We start from the raw sequence: 20,189 nt of genomic DNA on the forward strand, positions 1-20,189 counted from the left end.
TTTTGGTTGTGTTTCTGTGGCTGCTTTTAGAAATAGCCCGTATTTATAGAGGTCTTAATTCTGTAACTATCAATCCTTCATCATCTGAAACCGAGAAAAAAAAGTAACACATGACAATATTCTAACACTTTTCGATGTGTGATTGGCCAATACACTGATCGTTGTGGGCCCCATGTCCACTATTTCACACTTTTTTGCAGTATATGTACACATCCTACCATTTTTTCTGTTCATATCCCACTTCCATCCCCAATGTGATAATTCAATTTCATTTTTATTTTTAATCTCTTTTATATATAGTTCTCTTCATTTTTTATTTTCTTTCCGCATATGCTACATGGATTTTAGGATTGTGAAATAAGAGATCTAGAGTTTTACCATCACAATTTCTTTTTTTTTTTTAAATAAAAAAGTAAACCTTTTATTAAGATAAATCATTAAACAAATACTAGAATTGAGTTGGCACACTGCCCAACTATATAATAGGTTCCACATTTTCTATAACTAGTCAATAATCACACTTACTTATTTGTTTAGGAGAGCTTTTCATTCTTGATTGAGTATAGAGTTGACCGGTGCTAGGTGGATACTTGAAAAAGATATTTCTATGTCGAAATAAATATGTAGTCTAAGATTTAAAGAAAATAGATTTCTTTTTTTAAGTGAGCAGTAATTTAAGAACATCCAAAGATCTTTCTTTTGATAAGGGACCTATATTTCTTGAAAATTAAGGTGACGTAAAATTAGGGTTTTATCTTAAATCCTAACTCTAAGGACATAAGACACAATTTCATATCAGCACACATATGTAGATTTATGTAGGGTTTATACATTCATTCTATACACGTCATTCTTCATCCTTTTCTTTGTGTTCCTAATCATGATTTTAATAGATGATAGATCCAAAATTATTTTGAACTTAATTTCACTTTATGTTCTCATTTCTCTTTATAATTTCCTTATGAGATCTATTTTGAATGTCATTTTTATCCCAAATGATCCCTCCTAAATTATTTGAGAGGGACAAGTGGCAATAACTGTTTATTCCTTGTACAAAGAATTAGGTACATACACGATTCAATTTTCTTTTTTAATATTCTAAAAAGAATATTATACCTCCATTCATTGATCATCTTAAAATTTCCCATATGTACCATATCATAGATAGCTTTTTCCTTTTTGTTTTTTTTTTGGGGGGGGGGGAATTATAGATAGGTTTAATATTAAGTAATTATGTTGTGATCCAACCTTAAATAACATTATTATTATGGTGTTGTATGAATATCTGAAAGCAATGGTGAAGGGTTTTTAAATGAAAGCAAAAGAAAGGGGATCATTTAATTAAAAAGACTCAAAGAAAGAACTACATAAGATTGTTAGATAGTTTCAGTCGGATCATCCAATGAAATTTTATAAAGTATTGTAATTTTATTTTTCCTTTCTACCTGAAACATTTTTCATTAAATGGTTCTCCGGCATAAATATTAGTGAATTTCTTATAAAGCTAATGATTTTCAATATAAAAACTTTGATGAATTTCTTAAAAATGTTCAAAATTATGCTCTGGAAAATTGACCAATTCTAACAGAATAGAATTCCCAATAAGAAAACAAATCAAAAATTTTCATGAAAACAGTAATATCTGCTTAAAGAAAAGGGCGAAAAGGGCAAAAGAAAGCAATATGGGATGATGGATGTTTCAATAAGTAATGTAGATTACCACGACAGACGGGCAGGGAGAAAATATTATTAATGGTATCTGTAAAGTAAGAAATGTAATTAGGGCAAATCTTTGACTCGGACAACTGTCAAGTGGCTCTGTGTTGTATAACCAGGTGCCTTAGATTTTAATCGACATAATCTTAGCTTTTAATTATAATATTGTTGTTTTTGTTGAATAAAAACCAGCAAAAGGAATAATCCAATTATTGTTTAAGAGGAAATCGATTTTAAAATTAAATGATTTTGATTCAGATGGCCAAAAGCACCAGTAAAACACAAAAGAGAATCCCCATCTTTTGGGATGTAATTATGAGCCTTTCATGGAGAACATAATGAGAGAATTAAACAGAGGGGAAAAAAAATCTTCAGGGTTAAGATATATACCAATTCAAGATAAAAGTAATTTTGTGCTGCCTAGTGTTCAAAAGTGCTTTTGTGAATAACATAATTGTCAAATCCACATGGAGTTATTTTGCATATATTTGTCTTGATCATCCGATTATACTTAAAATTAATATGATTTGGTCTCTTTGCTGTTTCTTTTTGGTCTAGGTCTAAATGGCGACTACTGCCAAATTGAGAAAGTTCTCATGCCCACTTAATTTCTATTTCTATTATAATTTTTGTATATTTTTGTGCAACTGATTGGGAAAATCAGAAGTATCCACATTTTATATTTTATATGCATGCAAATAATATAAATGATATGAAACCAAAAAGAGTGATATGATACCAAGCAAGATAACGAAAGGATAATTATCGGAACTTCTTCACGTGCTTTTTATTTTATTTGTAAATCTCTCAATATTTTTTTATCACAAATAGCGATAGTTATTTATACCCAATGCTGAATATCAATTAGTCGTATAATTTATTTTCTTTTTGATAAAGAAAGTAAGCTTTTCATTACTTCACAACAGTGAAAATATTTGATTTTGTTGGAAGAGAGTCCAGCCATTCAACAAGACTATTGTGTTCTAAATCTAATTTAATTAAGGAGTGGTCATAAGCATTACATAATCTAAAGATGTACACATTTTACATGTTGAAAATCCTTGTTGTTACTTTGGATTTATGAAATTATCCACAAGATTTTTGATTTGCTATCCTGCTTGTTGTTTACTAAGCTTGCAACATTTTGGCAATACGTTTCTACGGCTTTAGATTGGAACTCTGTATTTCTAGTCGCCTGAAAACCCCATTTTACAGTTTCACTTGCTGCATAATTAACATCTTCACCAAATTGAGTTTGTTGAATTGTTGCAGCTATGATTTTGTTATCTGAGTCCCTAATTACAACTCCCAAGCATGCTATATTCTCGTCACATCTAATGACTGCATCTAAATGAACCTTGACAACATGAGCAGGGAGGGGACTCCACTTGTGATGCATTTTAGACAGCTTCTTTTCTGCAAAACTTTGTCCACATTTCTTAAGTCTCTTAAAGGCATCCATCACTAGTTTTGCTTTTGAAACACTTTCTACAGAGTAGAAACTTTTCTTATAAAAAATCCACATCATAAAACACAAAACCAAGCAAACTAAAATTAACAACCGTAAATTTGGATAGAGAAACAATAGCAAACAACCACAGATCTTTAGATCTGAGTGGAAGAACATACCACCACAAAATTGAAAATCTGAGTGGAATAACAAAACCACCACAAATCTGAGGATATGAGTGAAGAAAATAAGTAAAGAAAATAAAAGGAAATGAAAAAAAATAAGGTTTCGCAGGAAAACCAACTTATAGAGCTGATTTTCCAGCGAAAGAAGAGTTGAAATGCTTTTGGATGTTTAGTGGGAAGAAGAGAGAGAACCCTATCTATTTAAAAGAGAATTTTATGTTCATAATTGGTCGCATAATTAACAACACATTTTTTTTTAAGGTGTTGTGTGCTTTATATCATGTGAAAGTAATTAATATGATGCACAACTCACAATATTTCAAAGGAAATGATACACACATACATCACAAACAATATAACTACTTTTATAATGCTCTTTTTAAAATTATTAGTGTATGTCTGGCATGACTTATTTAGTGGCTATAAGTGCTTATTTAATCTCATAAGCTCTTATCATAATTTTTATTGTTGTTTGTTTGTTTTTTTTTTTAGTAGAGCTTTTAGAGTTTAAATAAGCTATTTTGCATCTACTAGTAAAAACTTAAATTTTGGGCTTTTGGGAATAGAGTTTGAATTTTTTTTTTAAATGTTAAAATATCTTCTACTTATTTGATAATTTTATTTTATTATTTTCATAACATAACTTAAAAAAAATTATCTATTAAAGTAATTTCATAGATTTTTAATAAAAGATTTTGTTGACAACCAAACAATTAAAATTTTTTAAGTAAAAGTACTACCATAAAAAATTTTACTTAAAAAACTATATTAAATGGAGCCTTAGTGTAAAATACACATTACTTTTGTTAAAAAATAAATAGACATATCTTATAACAAATATTTTAATTTACCATCAGGACCCCACCCGGCTTCCATATTTTTACACAAAGTTCACAAAAATCATATTCCAAATTGCATTTTGACCAGTTGGCAGCTTGAGCGCTATTATAGTTTTTCTTGGAAGTCGTAGCAATTAATATCCCATTATATTTATAGCAATATGATCAAGTTTTACCCAAGTGTATATTAAAAAAAAAAAATTTACCCAAGTGAAAAGCTTAAAAAGATATGTCCTAAAACAATCATATTATTAATAATAAATATTTTTAATAATATGACATTCATTCATTAGTTAATGAGATAATATAATTAATTTATTTAAATTTTATGAAAAATTATTAATTAGAATGACACATTATAAACGACATCATTTAAGATGAAATTTTAAAATATGTAGTATTATTATTCTATTAATTTCTATTTTGACACTCAGTGTTTAGCTAACCAAAATGTAAAATGCAAAAGTAGAAAGATTTTATGTATATCACAAAATTGAATGACAGATCTATATTTGCTCCCCTGAAATTTGAGATTCGAGCCTGAGTATCGTTTTCTTAAATTAAAATGTGTACAGTTATCTGAATTTTGCTATTATAGAAAATTCAGGTCTCGACCGATATATAGCCCCACCACAAGTTGAAAGGGGAATTTAATTAGCATGTGGCCGCAGCTCACATGGCACCATACCAAAAAGAGTAAAGACAATTAGAAGCAAGCTGGATTAGGCTTCGAGACAATTCATCATGTCTTGGAACAAATAAATTTAACGAACATACACAACTCGATGGGCTGATCAGACCATACGATGCGCCCAAATTATGTGGTTGTGGGGTTGCTTGGCTTTTGCATGCTTCGACTGCCCCACCATTAATGACTCCTTGTCACCAGAAACCTCCAATTAGTTTCAAATATGATGAGAAATATTATGCTTTCTGAAAGTTTTGATTGATATCACATGTACCCATGATTCACCTTTTATAGACATTTTCTATCGTTTGGTTTCTTTCATCAAGCTATTAACATAAAATTTGAAACATCTCAGACACAACTCAAAACTAATTAGAAATGTTTAACACAGTATAAAATCTGAATTAGCATTATAAAACTTGAAGAGCTTGATGTGTATTATTGAATCTCAAAAAGATTTGAGGCTATGTTTGGGATTTTGGTGCCGATGAGTGGCTCCAAATTCACACAGACTATCAAATAGAAGTTTTTGTGTTAGTGAAATTGAATGGTAACGATAATTATAATTTTTAAGGTGAAGTTAAGGGTCATTAGTAAAGTTAATATATATTCTTTTTTTTATATATATAAAAGAAAAATACGATAAAATTTTGTTAATTTAATTTGAAGTATGTCGAGACTTGTCTTAATATAATACATTTGAAAGTCAGCCTAACTTCAAAAATGGAGATGCTTACTCCTAAGTTAAAAGAAATTATACTTATACAATCATATCAAAAAACTTGAACCTTTGACCTCAACAATGAGATAAGGAGGTGTTGACTTCCAATAAGTTATCATAATTTCTTGTCAAGTAGTCCTAGGTAAAATTAGGGATAGCAACGAGTTGTGTATTGTGCAAAGATTACAGTATTCATACTTGTATCCATTTGGTAGATGATTTATCGGTCTCCTGTATCTGTTGTGGGTTTTAACAAGTTTGAGTTGAGAATTCTCTGATAAAATTACAGATAAACGTCCCCTTTCTTTATCTCTTATATCCTCTTTTACTTTATAACGCGCGCGCACACACACACATATAAGATACCTTAACTATTCAGCTCTAGACGAACATAGAGCACTTTATTCTAAAATATTTTTAAAAAATCTTTTTCAATTTTAGGTAAATATTAATTATAATTTGATGATTGTTAAGTTCAATGTTAATCTATGCATTACTGAGTATTTGGATCGAAAATAAAAGTCTCTATTTTGGCATTTCCTTGTCCATCCTTTACTCCTTTTAACTAACCCCGATTTGAACATTATTCTATCGTCATTTATTTCTAATTAGGACAAAATTTTCTATGATTTAATTGATGCCAAGTCTATTAAACAACTAAAAAATCTCCAAGTAAATATCTAAGACAATATTATATTAGACGGTCGTTCTAAATTGCTAAGCTGCTAGGTGCTAATATTTTCTTTTTAGAGTTTTAATTTTTTTTACTTTAATATTTATTTGATTTAGCTATTAATTTTAACTTTAAAAATATTAATATTAAAAAAAAAAGTCAATAGCCAAACATATATAGTGAGCAGGTACGAGTATTAATGTTTTACATCCGTACCTGACTGGCTCAATCAACCACCAACCAACGAATATAAAAAATTATATCCGTACCCAATCTTTTTTACTAATCAAGGTAAAATTAAACTCAATATCCAATACGGATCCTTGCGGACCCATACCCGCAGGATTTTTTTTTTTTTTATATTTTTTTTTTGGCTAATCCTTTAGGTAAAATAAAGTTTTAACCACGTGTGCAGTTACGATTCGAAAAACACAACTGCTCTCCAATACCAAATGGAGCCTTAAAAAAGAAGAATCTGGTGGGGGAATAAAATGAATGATTGTTGGGGCGCTTTCCTTTCTCATAAAATTAAAACTGTGCGTGCCTACCTGATCATGTTCAGGTGCTGCTGCAGACATCGTGATATGTCTGGAGGGCAATTCCGATACATGGTGTTGGGAGACCCATCGTGTAATGTCACCAAGTAATAATAATCCTTTTGACCATCTCTTGTATTCCATCATCATTCATAACAAGAAAAGAAAAGAAGAAGAAGATAAACAAAATTAACATCAAAGCAATAAATTAATTCAAGCACACTTCATTCAATAGATTCACTGCAATCAGGAAGAATATAAGGATATACAGATACAGGGATAAAATTCTCTGTAAAATGATATATGCCATGCCATCCCCTTTTAATTTTGTGTCCAAAACAATCCAGACCTTGAAGCATACTCTTTATTTTATAGATTTGTTTAGGGATAGATAAAGTTAGAAAATTCAAATTAAATGAGGGTAAAATAGAAAAAAAAAAAAAACATGATCTTTTGAAAATTCAACGGAATTTAATTCCCACCTCACTTTTACTCTCCAACCTTATTTTCCAGCATCCGAACGTGGCCTTAGTTTCAATTAAGTGAAGCTAGGAAGGTTACACTACATTCCGTGACGTGTTCAATGATAACAAAACTGTAAAGAAGGAAGGAAGCTTTTAGTAATTTACTAAAGCAGAAATTAATTGAGCAATTCAAGCATTTCAATATGAAGCTTGTGTCGCCATTTCTTCATATGGTTTTACAACATCAAAATGGATTATATTGGGAAAATGTAATTCCATGCAATACATGAATCCTAAAACTGAAATTTCCCACAATGGTTGATAATTTTGGCTTTCCTACGGTTTTAAAAAAGCATTCAATCACCAATCTGTACATGAAACAGGCAGTAGAGGTTTCCTGATCATTGTGTTTTAACTTTCCAACTGGACTATGTATCTGATAGAAATGCTAAAACTAAAACCTTTGGATGGGAAAGCTACGGTTACAAAGTTAAGTTGACGCACTTGGCTTGATTTTCACTGACCAGCAGCAGCTGCTACTGGCTGGAGAATCTTGTGCGGATTCATGACGACACCATCTATAAGACCATAGTCTTTAGCTTCTTCTGCACTCATGAAGAAATCGCGATCGGTGTCCTCGTTGATCTTCTCAAGGGTTTGACCAGTATGGTAAGACAGATACCCATTCAAATTTGCCTTGTGATGGAGCATCTCATTTGCCTGGACGTAAAATTATAATTGGAAAATCGTTGCTCAGTATGAGGCATGCAAAAGAAAAAGAGGGGGGGGGGTGGTAAATGCAGCCATCATATAAATATACATTGGGGTATCATGAATTTTCAACTATCTTCCTCTCCCATCAAATTGGCAATATATGAGTTCCATACCACTGATAGGGAACACGACAGATCTAACTGCCATGATCAGTTCAAGCCACCAACATGAATTCTCATCTCTGAGCACCTTTGCTGAAGCTCTGAACCCATAGCGTTGGAACAATAAATACGAGGAAGCCAAAAAAACTAACACATTTCCTTGTATTTTCTCTTGCTCGACTAACGAAAACTAAAGAACCAAGCAGCAGATTGTAGATTCTACATGCCAAGCACATAGATGACCTTGTTTATGTAAATTCACCAATTCGATGAGCCAATTTGAAGTCTATAACTTAAATGGCAAAACCCAAATAGTAACAAGTGCAACTTAATTTGGAATTAGTTAAAATCTTGATTTAGACCACTCACATGGAGAAACAAATGCATGAAACTAAAAAGCTAAGGTAAGAAAATAAGCCATGATATGTACCTGGAGATCAATATCACTTTGCCCTCCTTGTGCCCCACCAAGAGGCTGATGGATCATTATCCTTGAGTTTGGAAGACTGTATCTTTTCCCTTCATAATTTGGTATAACAATTACCAAAAGACAATCAGTCACATCACAAAGTTACTACAAGTTTCAAAAGTAGGATTTTCATGAAACAAAAATGACTAACAAAAACCAAGCCAAAAAACACAAGTACTTGCCTTTGGTGCCAGCACTAAGCAGAAAAGCCCCCATACTGTCATGGGAAGAAAAATATGCAGATTAGCAATATTCGATACAGGTAAATTTTATTCTGAAAATTTTAAGGATTTGTTTGAGCAAGCTGCACCAAAAGGCCATAGTAGCAGTGTGCGCGTGCGCATTACACACAATGCTTCAGACTATTGGAATGAAAAATTTAGAAGCAAACTTTGCTTGCAGCCCTTGGTTTTGTAAGTGATCCAAAAACGAGAGAAATCCATAAATATTATGGCTATTTTCAACTACCTGGCTGCCAGTCCAACACATACAGTGGAAACATCCGGTCGTATGTGCCTGATTGTATCAAAAATGGCCATACCTATTGGGGATTGTCACATGACAAACAGATTAGACTAACACCAACCACAGAACAAATAGCAAACAAAGCAAAGAAAACAGAATAATTATTTTACCAGCCGTCACTGATCCTCCAGGAGAGTTCAGATACATGATAATATCCTGTTCAGGAGGTAAGATGTACATTAGTTGGAGAAACATAGAGATGCTTAATAAAATATGCGGTAAGGCTTGGGTGAGAAGATATTGAAAATTTATAGAGAAAAATGTATATGTGGTGTGCGAATGAAATTATGTCAGATTGCCTACAGAAAACGAACATAATAGAACATAATCCTCTGTTTTTAATTTCAGTTGCTATGATGCCATCAGATGGTACAAAATCAAATTTGTTTTAGTACATCATATATCCATGCAAACCAAAACACTTACCTTGTTTGGATCCACAGCATCAAGATAGAGGAGCTGTGCCACAATAATGTTTGCCATATCATCCTCAACTGGTCCTCCGCAACGGATAATCCTCTGAAATTCAATAATATAATAATCAGCTAAAGTTCCAGTAGCAATATGACCCAATTACATTCCAAAAAATCGATTATGGTGAGACCAATGCTCAGTCCTTACATGTTGAAAGAGCTGGCTGAGCACATTTTGGAACCGCCCCAACAACATTGGTGGAGGACCACCCCCCTGCTCTCCTTGTGCATAGGTAGGAATATATGGTGAAGATGGAACTTCCAGATCATTTCTGTAAAGACCATACGTAAACAAAAATATGCAGCATTGCTAAGAAAATGCACAAAAAGAAAAATAGTAATGCATCCCATTCCAAAATTTCATAATTGCAACCATATATATAGAATAACTGATCCTGAATAATTCAAACTACGTACTCCTATCGACGAAGCAGCATATTAATATAAACTATAAAAAAAAAAATTTAAAACACCACTAAATGTGATCCTCATAAAGCATATTCCTACACTCTAGCATTTAGAAACTTGATTGTGTAAGAACGTAAGCAGCATCACAGTTACGGTTTCAAATTCTTCCTCTCAAGTAAAACATATTATATATTCAATAATATAACACTGCTATTTAGTACATTAGACACATTTGAATTTTCACATAACAAAACAATACTTACCGTATAGACCATATCCCTTTCCAAGTACTCTCACAATCATCAAGAGATGAATAATCACTTGTATATGCAGCTTTCACTCCAAATTTTTCACATTTCCTTTCCCTATTACTGGATACTATCATTTTCCTGCAAAAATATAATACAAACCCTTCAAATTAACATATGCTCATCAATTAACAAACAACAATAAATATTTCATCTTTTAACCTCAATAGATTTTCACATACACTAAAATAACGCCCAAAGGTACACCCTTTTCCGTAATTTTTCCCTTTTCAGTCTTCGGCAGCCAAATAGAGAATATTAAAGTGAACCAAAGTTAATCTTAATCCTTCAAAATTACAGTCTTATTTTCTCTATATCGGTTGGCAATCATAAAATGGATAAAATAAACGGAGGGAGATTTTTCTTTCCATTTCTTCTTCTTTCTCGGAAACCAAACACAGTATAACCAAAACCAAAAGAACAATTACAAGAAATAAAAGAAGTAGAACCTTAATCGAAGAGGACTGAAGCGAAGAGAGGATGAGTGAGATTCAGCTGGAAAGTGATTACAGAAAGCGGCAAATATGGCCGTTGAAGATAACGCGGCTGCACATGATTGGGCCATCGTCGATATTTTGTTTGAGCTCTGAGTTTTAGCTGAGGTTTTGTTAGCGACTGACTAGTGAACTGAAGAAGACGATTATTCGAGTTTGATATGCGCCAGTCGCGCGGGGCGTCTTTTAGCGTTCAGCTTTCTAACTTACGCGGGCCGTCAAAAATTGTAACATTGTTATAAAATCCTTAATTAATTTTTACATAATTATTATTTTATATTTTAATTATTGTTATTGTTATTATTGAAAATTTAATTAATAATAATAATTATCGTTAATTATTATTATTATTATTAATTTAATAAAAATATTATTAATTATTGTTAATAGATTAATTAATTATAATACTTTTTATTCTTGTTAATAATAATAATCTATTTAAAAATATAATTATATTTATAATTATAATAAAATAATAGTTATTAATAAATGGAGGTTATTTTAGAAATTTAAAATTATAAGGGACGAATTATAATAAAATAAAATTGAATGTAAGGGATTAAACAAAATTTTATAATTTATAAAATTTTATAATAATTATAAATAAATTATAAATAACATAGAATAGGGGGCTGTACAAATTTTTACAGGCCGTAAGTTACATTGAATGTAACTTACGCGGACCCCTAACATCATATTCGAAAGTTATTTTATTTTAATCATTTGGTTTTTTTTTTTTGGGTTATTGGCAATGTGCTGAATGGTTGTTGAAATACTACCTTATTAGTAACAAAAAAAAAAATATTTTTTAATTTTAAGATTTACAAATTTGCTTAACAAAGTCATTAGAAACATTATTTGTTGTTATTAAGGTTAATTCCGACCCAGTTACTTGAATTGAGACTCTCTCTTTGTTTCATGTACTAACAAAAAAAGATTAAAAGAGAGAGAAGGAATATCAAACTGCCAATGGCTATACTAAAAGTAAGTACACTGATGCATAGAATACGTTACAGTCTTACAGAGGAATAAAGGGCGCAAGGCATTGACATGCAAGCCATGACATCATTTCAAAATCAGAAGCATTTCAGTCAACAACTTCTAAAGCATGAGAAATTTTCGAGAACATTAGAGGTATTATATTTAATTAATATATATATGTCATGTTTAATTTAATTAAATATAATTATTAATTGCATGGTTGATTTTTCAGAATAAATGCACAGTGGCTTCTCTTTCTTTTAACATCCGGCTGCTTAGAGGAAGTTGTGAAAAGGGCTTGCAGGAGGTAGCTTCATTGCGGTGCATGCATTCGGTGGCATCAAAGCTTCTTGACCAGGCTCATCGCTGCTGATTATCTGCGTTAAGTAGGTTAAGCCAGTTAGAACAAAGCATAGTTCATTTTTAGATTGATACATGTTTTGAGTCCATAAGTTGGCTTTTGTTGACCAGCAATCATCTGGAGTACTGGAATCAACGGAACTTATGTATGTGAAAATGCTTACTTTCTCGAGCGCCAAGTAACTGTGCAGGAAATGCTGGTGAAAATTTGTCGATAGCTCTAGTGTAATGATTTTCATGGATTAACCAATTGGATAGCTTTCGCCTGGTGCGGAGCCAAGAGCCTCACAATGACCAGCCACGGTGTTGTATGGGAGGGGTGATGTTGCTACCTGACTGGATACATCGAGTGCCTGAAAACCCATTACTTGAGTTTTCGAATAATGAAAATGAAGAGATAATTTTAGGGGTGCAGGTCAGGAATTAAAGAGATCACCAATTCCATAAGCTGCCCAATGCTGACAATGTGGGAGATAGAAGCTGGAGTGGGTATGCTGGGAATAAAGCGAGAGAGGCTAGCAACAGATGCTTCACTTTTGGAATCATACTCAGACCAATGAATTTGTTGCAATGTCCTGCAACACCAGAAACATTATTAACAATCTTCACTGCTGTCTTGATATCTTTATGCGCAATCTTTTTTTCCTTTTTCTCCCTTTCATGCATATAATACACAATGCTGGCTGCCGTTTGCTGTCGCTGCTTTGAGTCAGGCTATTTACATCATCCAGAGGAACACGTAAATATAACTTAAAAGAGTACCTCATCAAACGATAGTGATTCTTTGGAATGGGAAATCATCCGAAAGTGGTCAAAGGCAAGCAATAATATTCCTTTTGACCGTCTCTCATATTTCATTTATTGATAACAAGAAAAGAAAAGAAGCTAACAAAACTAACATTCAAGCAATAAATTAATTCAAGTACACTTCACTGCAATCAGAGTGAATATAAGGATAAATGTCAGGGATAAAATTTCCATAAAATGATATATGCTATGGATTCGCTTTTAATTTGTGTACAAAATCCAAAACTTGAAGCATACTCTTAAGTGAAGCTAGGAAGGTTGCACTCCATTCAATTACGTGTTTAAAAATGAGAAAATTGTAAAGAAGGTTTTAGTAATTTACTAAAGCAGAAATTAATTGAGCAATTGAAGCATTTCAATATATATCCATTTCTTCATATGGTTTTACAACATCAAAATGGATTATGTTGAGAAAATGTAATTCCACGCAATGCACGAATCAAAAAACTGATTTTTTCCAGAACGGTTGATAATTTTGGCTTTCCTACAGCTTCAGAAAAGCGTTCGATCACCAAGCTGGACATGAAACCAACAGTACAGGATTCCTGATCGTTGTGTTTTAACTTTCCAACAGGACTATCTATCTGATAGATCCCTAATAATACCTTGTCCAATTGTTCTTCCACAATAAGGAGGAAGCATTGCAGCAGGAAGACATTCACCCATTTCAGGATCAATGAGACCAAGTCTATTGGCAGAGCCTCCGAGAGGGTAAATTTCCCCCAGCTCTGGCTGACCCCCAGGAAGAAATAACTTCTCATTATTCAAGAAACAAAAAAACGATATACTATCTGGCAACATTAACAGGGAAAAAAAATAAAATTTAGGCACAGACCTCACTTCCCCACAGAGCTGCTTGAGCCGCACACTCCATGTTTTGAGATAGATCGAGCCCGCTAGAAACACGATCTTCCAAAAATCGGCATTCCATTGGTTCATGTACATGCTGTGATTTTGTAGTCTGCCTTTCAAATTTTGATTGAGCACCTCCACCTGATATCTGTAGCATGTCATTTACATTACATTCACAAGGAAATTAAAATGTATGTTTGAATAAATAGAAACAACTGCAATTTTAAAAAAGAGAGAGGGAAATTTAGCTAACCCGATAATGCCACCAAATCAGAAAAAAACTGTTCAATTTGACCAAAATTTACTCGATCAATTTTCCAAAACAGCATCGTTTTGCTTTCACTAATTACTTGCCAATTTGCTATTAACGTCCAATCTCTCAATGAATTTCCGGCAATGCATAAAGTGCGCTTTTAATATCACTCCTCGCTTCGCTCTCAACATATTCAGTCTCCAAATTCAGCAGGTGCTCTTGACCCGCCGCAATTACGCACTTAATTGAAAACAACTGGTAAGCTTCTAAAATTTAAGGAAGTCAAAAGCCTAGCGAGGTAGTTCTTGTGTTGTTATCGTTAAAGAAGAAGTTTTAGTGCGGGAATCGGCTTCGAGAACTGAGAGCCTGTAGAAATGGTGAGTTTCCGACGGAGTTGTTTTTTTTTTTTTTTTTAAGGCGGGAGATTTCTTGGTGGAAATTGAAGTCAAGAGCGGGAGGCGCGTACTCTACAGGTGCGGTAGAGATGCGCGTGATACTTTGGTGTTGTGATGATGACGACGACGGCGACGTGGAGGAGAAGGCAGAGTAAGAAGAAGAAGAAAAGGAAAGGAAAGGGAGAGGTTTTCTTTTGAAGCGGAGAGAATGTAGGGAGTGAAACGGTGTAGTTTTGGAAGTGAAGGAGAAGAGCAAGCGTTGATGATGGTGTTAATTGGAGTTGTGGAAGACATTTTCAAAATTTAGTGACAGAAAAAGAAGAAGAAGAAGAAAGCGAGAGAAGACCAGAGGTGGTTTAACTGTCTAAGAAGGAAAGTAAAATAAAAATAAAAATAAAAAAGGAGGGAAAAGAAGAGATGCACCCAAGGCTGAACAAATGGAGTCAGAGAGACAGAGAGAGAACCAGAAAAGGACGGAGAAATCATTTTCTCTTTTAACCGTCAAGAGTCCGCAACTGTTAGTGCTGTTTGTCGTTAATGACTTGGCACGCGTGCTGTGTTAGAACAGAATTTGGAGCCCTGATGTCTATGGTGCTTTGTTTTCGGGCTAGGAATAGGATTGCTCGGTTGCGTATCGTGAATGCTGACTTGGTGTGCTGTTGGGTTGGGGGATCGTTCATTGCTGTCAAAGCTGTGAATATTTGGGCTTACAGGATCAATTGGGCAGGTTTCAGATTGGGTTTGGAAGAAAGGTATGGCTCTTTACACCCCTCACAAATACCTCAAAAGGCCACTTTCTTATTGAAATTACTTAAATCACCAAAGATAAATTATTATTATTATTATTTTTTGTTTTGAATGAGAATTCAATTAAACACTTAACATAACTTTTACACCCACATCATTTCATAATTTATATTTATATTTTAAATTTTATATGAAAAATGTTCTTTTAAAGAAAACTGTAAGAGTTTTGGGTTATGCATATATAAGTAATATAATTAAAAGAAAATAATTAAAGATTTTAGGACTTATATGCATTTTATAATAAAAAATTAAAAAATATACTTTTTCCAAGCGTGAAAATTTGTGTAAGAATGGTTAATTTTTTTTTTTGTATGTGGTATTTTATAAATTAAAACTAAAGGTATTTTAGAAAATAAAATTCAAGAAGAGTGTTACAAGCACTTTAGAGGGATGTTAAAAGCCCCACTCTCAAGAAATTTTACTGGAGCGGTGCTATATCACCAAACTTTTATCCTCAGTTGAAATTATACAGAAAATAAAGCACCATCTTTCGTTCCACTACAAAAATGGTATAGTGCTTTTAGCTCCGCCCTACACTATCACATCAACTATGAAACTTAAGCAAAAACAGCACTACTGCTTGTTTGCAAACTATAAGTTGGTGCAAAAAATAGCCAGCATAGAACCTAACCTAGCGCAGCACATATGTATCTTTCTTGACAGAATCAACAAAATCAGGGGATTTTTTAAGTTCAATAAAATCAGAAATGCTCTGATCGCAAATAAAAAAAGAGCCAACCATCTACACTTTCTCAGTTGAGGACTTACTACTGGACTGTACAGGGCTCTGCATTTTAAAGTTTCAAGATTCCTGCTAATGGTCTTCCAGATTAAGCTTGAAATAGTAGCTGTTCCAGTTCTTGTCCAAAATCCTCATCACCACCTTGCTCGTCATCATTCACTTGTAGCTGTGTCTGTTCTGCCGCTGCAGGCTGCTGGTCCATTCGAGTTTGTTGATAAAACAATTCTTTTTGGACATTCCAGTTCTCAGCGATCTTCCCCACTACGTCACCCATCAATTCCTGATCATCTTGTATATGCTTAACATTTTGGACATCCACCACCTCACTAGCCTCTTTAACAAGAAATTAATTTGAAACGCAAATATAAGGATATTGTTAGATGATTGACAAAATTAGAAAGAAACGAACAGAATTTGCAATGCCAATACTCAGGCAGTGAAAATGAAACCACTGTGATGTGATTCGGGAGCAAGTGCAAGGGCAAGAGAAAGTAAGAAGTCATGCCTTCACAGTAAATATTTATTTTGAAGGCTCAACTAGGAGTTGGTGATTTCCTGAACTACTTTGACAATAATCAGATTATTCCTCAATCGTCATATTCATCCATGAACAAATTTCGTAAACAAATGTTAAAATATCTTGATTTCCAAGCATTTTATTTCTTCCTCTAAAGAGGAGGTCAGAGATAACTGTCACAAGATTCCAAAACAGGAAGACAATAGAATGTCTGATTTCATGGTATTAACATATAACACGCATTTGCATATCATCTGTCTAGTCATTTTGTAACTGCACCGAGGAAATAAACAAAAGAAAAAGCAATAAAGAGATTTACCTTGAATGGCTTGTCCCTTAGCCTCTGCATATTCTGTTGACATTTTCTTGAGCACGTTGAGATCAACTTCAGCACCCTAGTTTGAGGGTCACAAGAATGGATATCAGATATAGTTTCACCGTGAGAGTACATAAAAATTTTTCCAAGAGTGCCACAGACTCCCATTCATTATGAGTTATTTAACTTACCAAGTCCATGTGGATAAAATGCTCAATTCGAGTGCTGGCAAATAACCTGTAAGTCAAACGAAGCAAATTGCAAGGAGTTAGTAATGTGGATTTACAAAATGATTACACAGAGAGAGAGAGAGAGAGAGAAAGAGAGAGAGAGAGAGAGAGAGAAGATTGTATAAATTTAAAATTAATATTTTGACATATACTTCTTATATGCAACTTGCACACGAGCATTTTGCAAGTCGGTGAGCTGCTTCACTGTCTCAGGAATGGAGCTTTCGTTTAAGTCTACAGATCCAAATAGAAAAATTTTATTTTCTAGCATCCTTTTCACTAGAGCAGGTACAACTCTTATATCCTTATTTTTTGCTTCAACAACAAGCTTTTTAAGCTTCTTCAACTCTCCTGTCAGTTAAATAGAAATAAGAGAAAAATAAAACCAAGATAAGTACGCATCAATCATCATGGCAAATTACATCAAGCTATCCTACCATCCCTCATAATCATTGAACACCTATTACATGTAAATAACAAATAGATAGTATAGGACTAATTTGTGCTTCATCTAAACAAAATTGATATATATAATTTACATTAACTTGTCAAACAAAAACCATAAGAACGCGGCACGCCACAATCTATTTCCCACACAAGTCAGATTAATACTGTGATATGGTACCCCAGAATCATTAAAATAGAGTTATGTAAAAAAATAAAGCTTGGATTGAAAACATACCTAAAGAGATGTAGATATGGAATGGCGGTTTAAATGGTTGAGTTTCATATAGGCAATAAAGGCAATATAGTCCACCTAGTCTACGTGATAAAGAATCATTACTGACCATGTGACCTGCATATGAGTAGAATAGATTAGGCTTCGCAGAGACAGAAAAAAGAAAAAAAAAATCGAGTACAGGAATTTCAACCCTCAAAAGATTTTTAAAACTTCGTAATAATGCTTATAATAACATTATAATTACTGCACAATTTTCAGATTACTCAATTAATAGGTACATATAGTAAGATCACAAAGCATCTAAACCTGTAGGATCTGGAACTGTAAGAAAGCAAGAGGAATATATAATACATTCAACAAAAATTTAATTGCATATAAAACACATCACACAGATTTAGAGAATCAAAACATAACAAAGCTTACAAATTGTATGGGCGTACAAAGATTGCATGAAGAAGGATAAATTGGTAGAAGGGCATGCTTCATAAATGTATGCGAACTTTCTGGACAGCCACACTCTCTTCATATCAGCCAAAGTTGTCAATTCGTCCTGTGAGTCACAAAAACTCCCAAATATTAGAACAATTACACAGACATACACACACACACACTGACTGTATCACAAAGAAGAAAAATAATTAAAAACAAAAAAAAAGAATAAAAGGCACCTGAGCAAATTCATCAATGAGCTCATCAATGTCCTGCTTAAACGGGGAAAAATCCATTGCTTTTAATGTGATTTTGGGAGTGTGATTGTTACGTTGAGTTTTTATTAGGGTTCTAGATTTTGTGAACAAAAGGGAGAGGGCTTGTTATTTACTGTGAGTGGTGACAGGCCAGCAACTGGAACAGCTTCAGCATCATTTGGCCATGCAATACACATGCATTTTTGTCTTCTGATTTGAACTTATACCTAATCATAAAAAAAATCATAAGATTGGAACACTAACCCAATAATATTTAAGTCCATGCGTATTTATGTTGAATAATCATATACCTGCATGCCCTTTGCAAAACACCTTTTCTCCTTTCTGTCATATGATGCTGGTAACAAGTTTAGTTATGCTGTTACCCAAGCCATGAACAAATTCTAAGTCGAACCGAAAAGTTTGTAACAAATGATTAAAGGGAACCAAAATGATTAGCGAAAAAACAACAAAATCAATTCCAGATGTTAAAAGGTTATTTACTGGAAACTGAAATCATCTCCTGATCTGAGCTTCATCAAATGTAATGATCAATATCTATTTTATATTCATATCAATTTATTAATCAAAATCTTATTTATAAATTGAAAATAATACCAAACTATTCAGAATCGAATGGTTGCAATAGCATATCCAAGCAGAAGCTAGAGTAACGATATATATATATAGTATTGCAAAATTTTGGAATGGCCTAAAAGTGAAAGCAGAGTTGCGAATCACCATGAAAGGCCACAAGCATGGCGTTGATGTTGGTGAGCTTACTGACCATTCATTAACACAATAACAACAGCACTTAAGCCGATAAGTGATTGGCTAATTATCCACTGTTTAGGGAAATTAAACACCAGCTTCCTCTGTTCAATTGAACCTGATAAATTTGAACGAACTCTGTAACACACCCGGGGGCTGGGGCTGGGGGGTGACGGGTTTATTGGGTTTAATAAGGATGAGGAGTTAGCGATAATACGACGTCGGAGAAACACGCAGATCAGAAGCCCGCATTTTGCTCAAGTAATATGGGTGGTCCTCCGTCAAGAAAGCGTGGTCCAATGGCACTGTCTAGAATGCTTAAAAAAATATTACCTTATTAGTAAAAATTAAAAAGAAATTATTTTTTAATTTAATTTTCAAGATTTAAGAATTTGCCTACAAAGACATTAGAAATATTAATTGCTTATTAATCAGTAATTAGAATGAGAAATAAAAATTAAAATAAATTATTTACTTTAGTTGGAGGGATCGAAATTAAAATAGACTGTATTAACATATTTATCTTATTTTAAAATCATAATCGAAATAAGATCAATTATTACAAATTGCTAAAAATTACTCAATTAGCTATTGTTATAATTATTATTTTGGGTAATTTTTAATTTCCTCCCTTGAGTTTTGGCTTTTTTGCATTTAAATGACGAAGATTCGTTTATTAGTGAAAACCCTCCTACAAATTGCAAACGTTAATTCTCTGGTAATTAGTTGTGGGCACTTTGGTAATTTCAAGCAAAAGTTTTACACTTTTTGGTTGACATCAGCCAGTGAGTTGTCAAATCAATTTGAAAAATTGTGTCTTAATTTATAAAGCAAAATTTATAAAACAATTCAAAGTGTCATTTTCTCTTTCATGAAGCACGGTTGTGGCCTTTTCTCTTTTGACAAGCACAATTAACAGCTCTGTTTAAAAGGTAAAAAAAAATCTTCTTTATTGTAGAGCTGTAT

At 33.0% G+C, this 20,189-nt stretch overlaps 2 protein-coding genes and 1 pseudogene across 9 annotated transcripts; all 3 read right to left on the bottom strand.

The window, feature by feature from the left end:
• Positions 1–7,448: 7,448 nt before the first annotated feature.
• Positions 7,449–10,984, bottom strand: LOC102622645 (ATP-dependent Clp protease proteolytic subunit 5, chloroplastic-like). Its single transcript, XM_006472137.4, has 9 exons — positions 10,780–10,984; positions 10,286–10,411; positions 9,763–9,886; positions 9,568–9,660; positions 9,252–9,297; positions 9,085–9,157; positions 8,799–8,833; positions 8,578–8,666; positions 7,449–7,992 (listed from the first exon to the last, which is right to left on the bottom strand). The coding sequence occupies exons 1-9, from the start codon at positions 10,893–10,895 to the stop codon at positions 7,789–7,791; spliced, it is 906 nt and encodes a 301-aa protein (XP_006472200.2). The 5' UTR covers positions 10,896–10,984; the 3' UTR covers positions 7,449–7,788.
• Positions 10,985–13,363: 2,379 nt separating this feature from the next.
• On the bottom strand, positions 13,364–14,737 carry LOC127902434 (UTP--glucose-1-phosphate uridylyltransferase 3, chloroplastic-like; annotated as a pseudogene).
• A 933-nt stretch (positions 14,738–15,670) lies between these two features.
• On the bottom strand, positions 15,671–19,527 carry LOC102622940 (uncharacterized). 8 transcript variants are annotated; one of them, XM_052440680.1, is made up of 9 exons: positions 19,240–19,527; positions 18,764–18,831; positions 18,435–18,679; positions 18,190–18,316; positions 17,767–17,880; positions 17,237–17,435; positions 17,046–17,091; positions 16,858–16,933; positions 15,671–16,354 (listed from the first exon to the last, which is right to left on the bottom strand). In XM_052440680.1, the coding sequence occupies exons 3-9, from the start codon at positions 18,489–18,491 to the stop codon at positions 16,110–16,112; spliced, it is 864 nt and encodes a 287-aa protein (XP_052296640.1). In that variant the 5' UTR covers positions 18,492–18,679; positions 18,764–18,831; positions 19,240–19,527; the 3' UTR covers positions 15,671–16,109. The 8 variants fall into 8 exon arrangements, with proteins under 8 accessions (XP_052296640.1, XP_052296637.1, XP_052296638.1 ...); XM_052440677.1 differs by having other exon boundaries at positions 19,194–19,527; XM_052440678.1 differs by having other exon boundaries at positions 18,764–18,856; positions 19,194–19,527.
• Positions 19,528–20,189: the final 662 nt, after the last annotated feature.

The sequence above is a fragment of the Citrus sinensis genome, chromosome 5, assembly GCF_022201045.2.
Source record: "Citrus sinensis cultivar Valencia sweet orange chromosome 5, DVS_A1.0, whole genome shotgun sequence".
Taxonomy (NCBI): domain Eukaryota; kingdom Viridiplantae; phylum Streptophyta; class Magnoliopsida; order Sapindales; family Rutaceae; genus Citrus; species Citrus sinensis.

Bases quoted from the DNA above. Each gene is read 5' to 3' on its own strand.
- LOC102622645 (XM_006472137.4), bottom strand. From the start codon at position 10,895: ATGGCCCAATCATGTGCAGCCGCGTTATCTTCAACGGCCATATTTGCC. The intron at 9,298-9,567 runs GTAAGTGTTTTG...CCTCCTGAACAG, and splicing joins ATGCTGTGGATCCAAACAAG to GATATTATCATGTATCTGAA. The intron at 7,993-8,577 runs GTACATATCATG...TTTTACGTCCAG, and splicing joins AAAGTGATATTGATCTCCAG to GCAAATGAGATGCTCCATCA.
- LOC102622940 (XM_052440681.1), bottom strand. From the start codon at position 18,491: ATGGATTTTTCCCCGTTTAAGCAGGACATTGATGAGCTCATTGATGAA. The intron at 17,436-17,766 runs GTATGTTTTCAA...TTTAACTGACAG, and splicing joins CCATATCTACATCTCTTTAG to GAGAGTTGAAGAAGCTTAAA. The intron at 16,934-17,045 runs GTAAGTTAAATA...CCCTCAAACTAG, and splicing joins ATTTTATCCACATGGACTTG to GGTGCTGAAGTTGATCTCAA.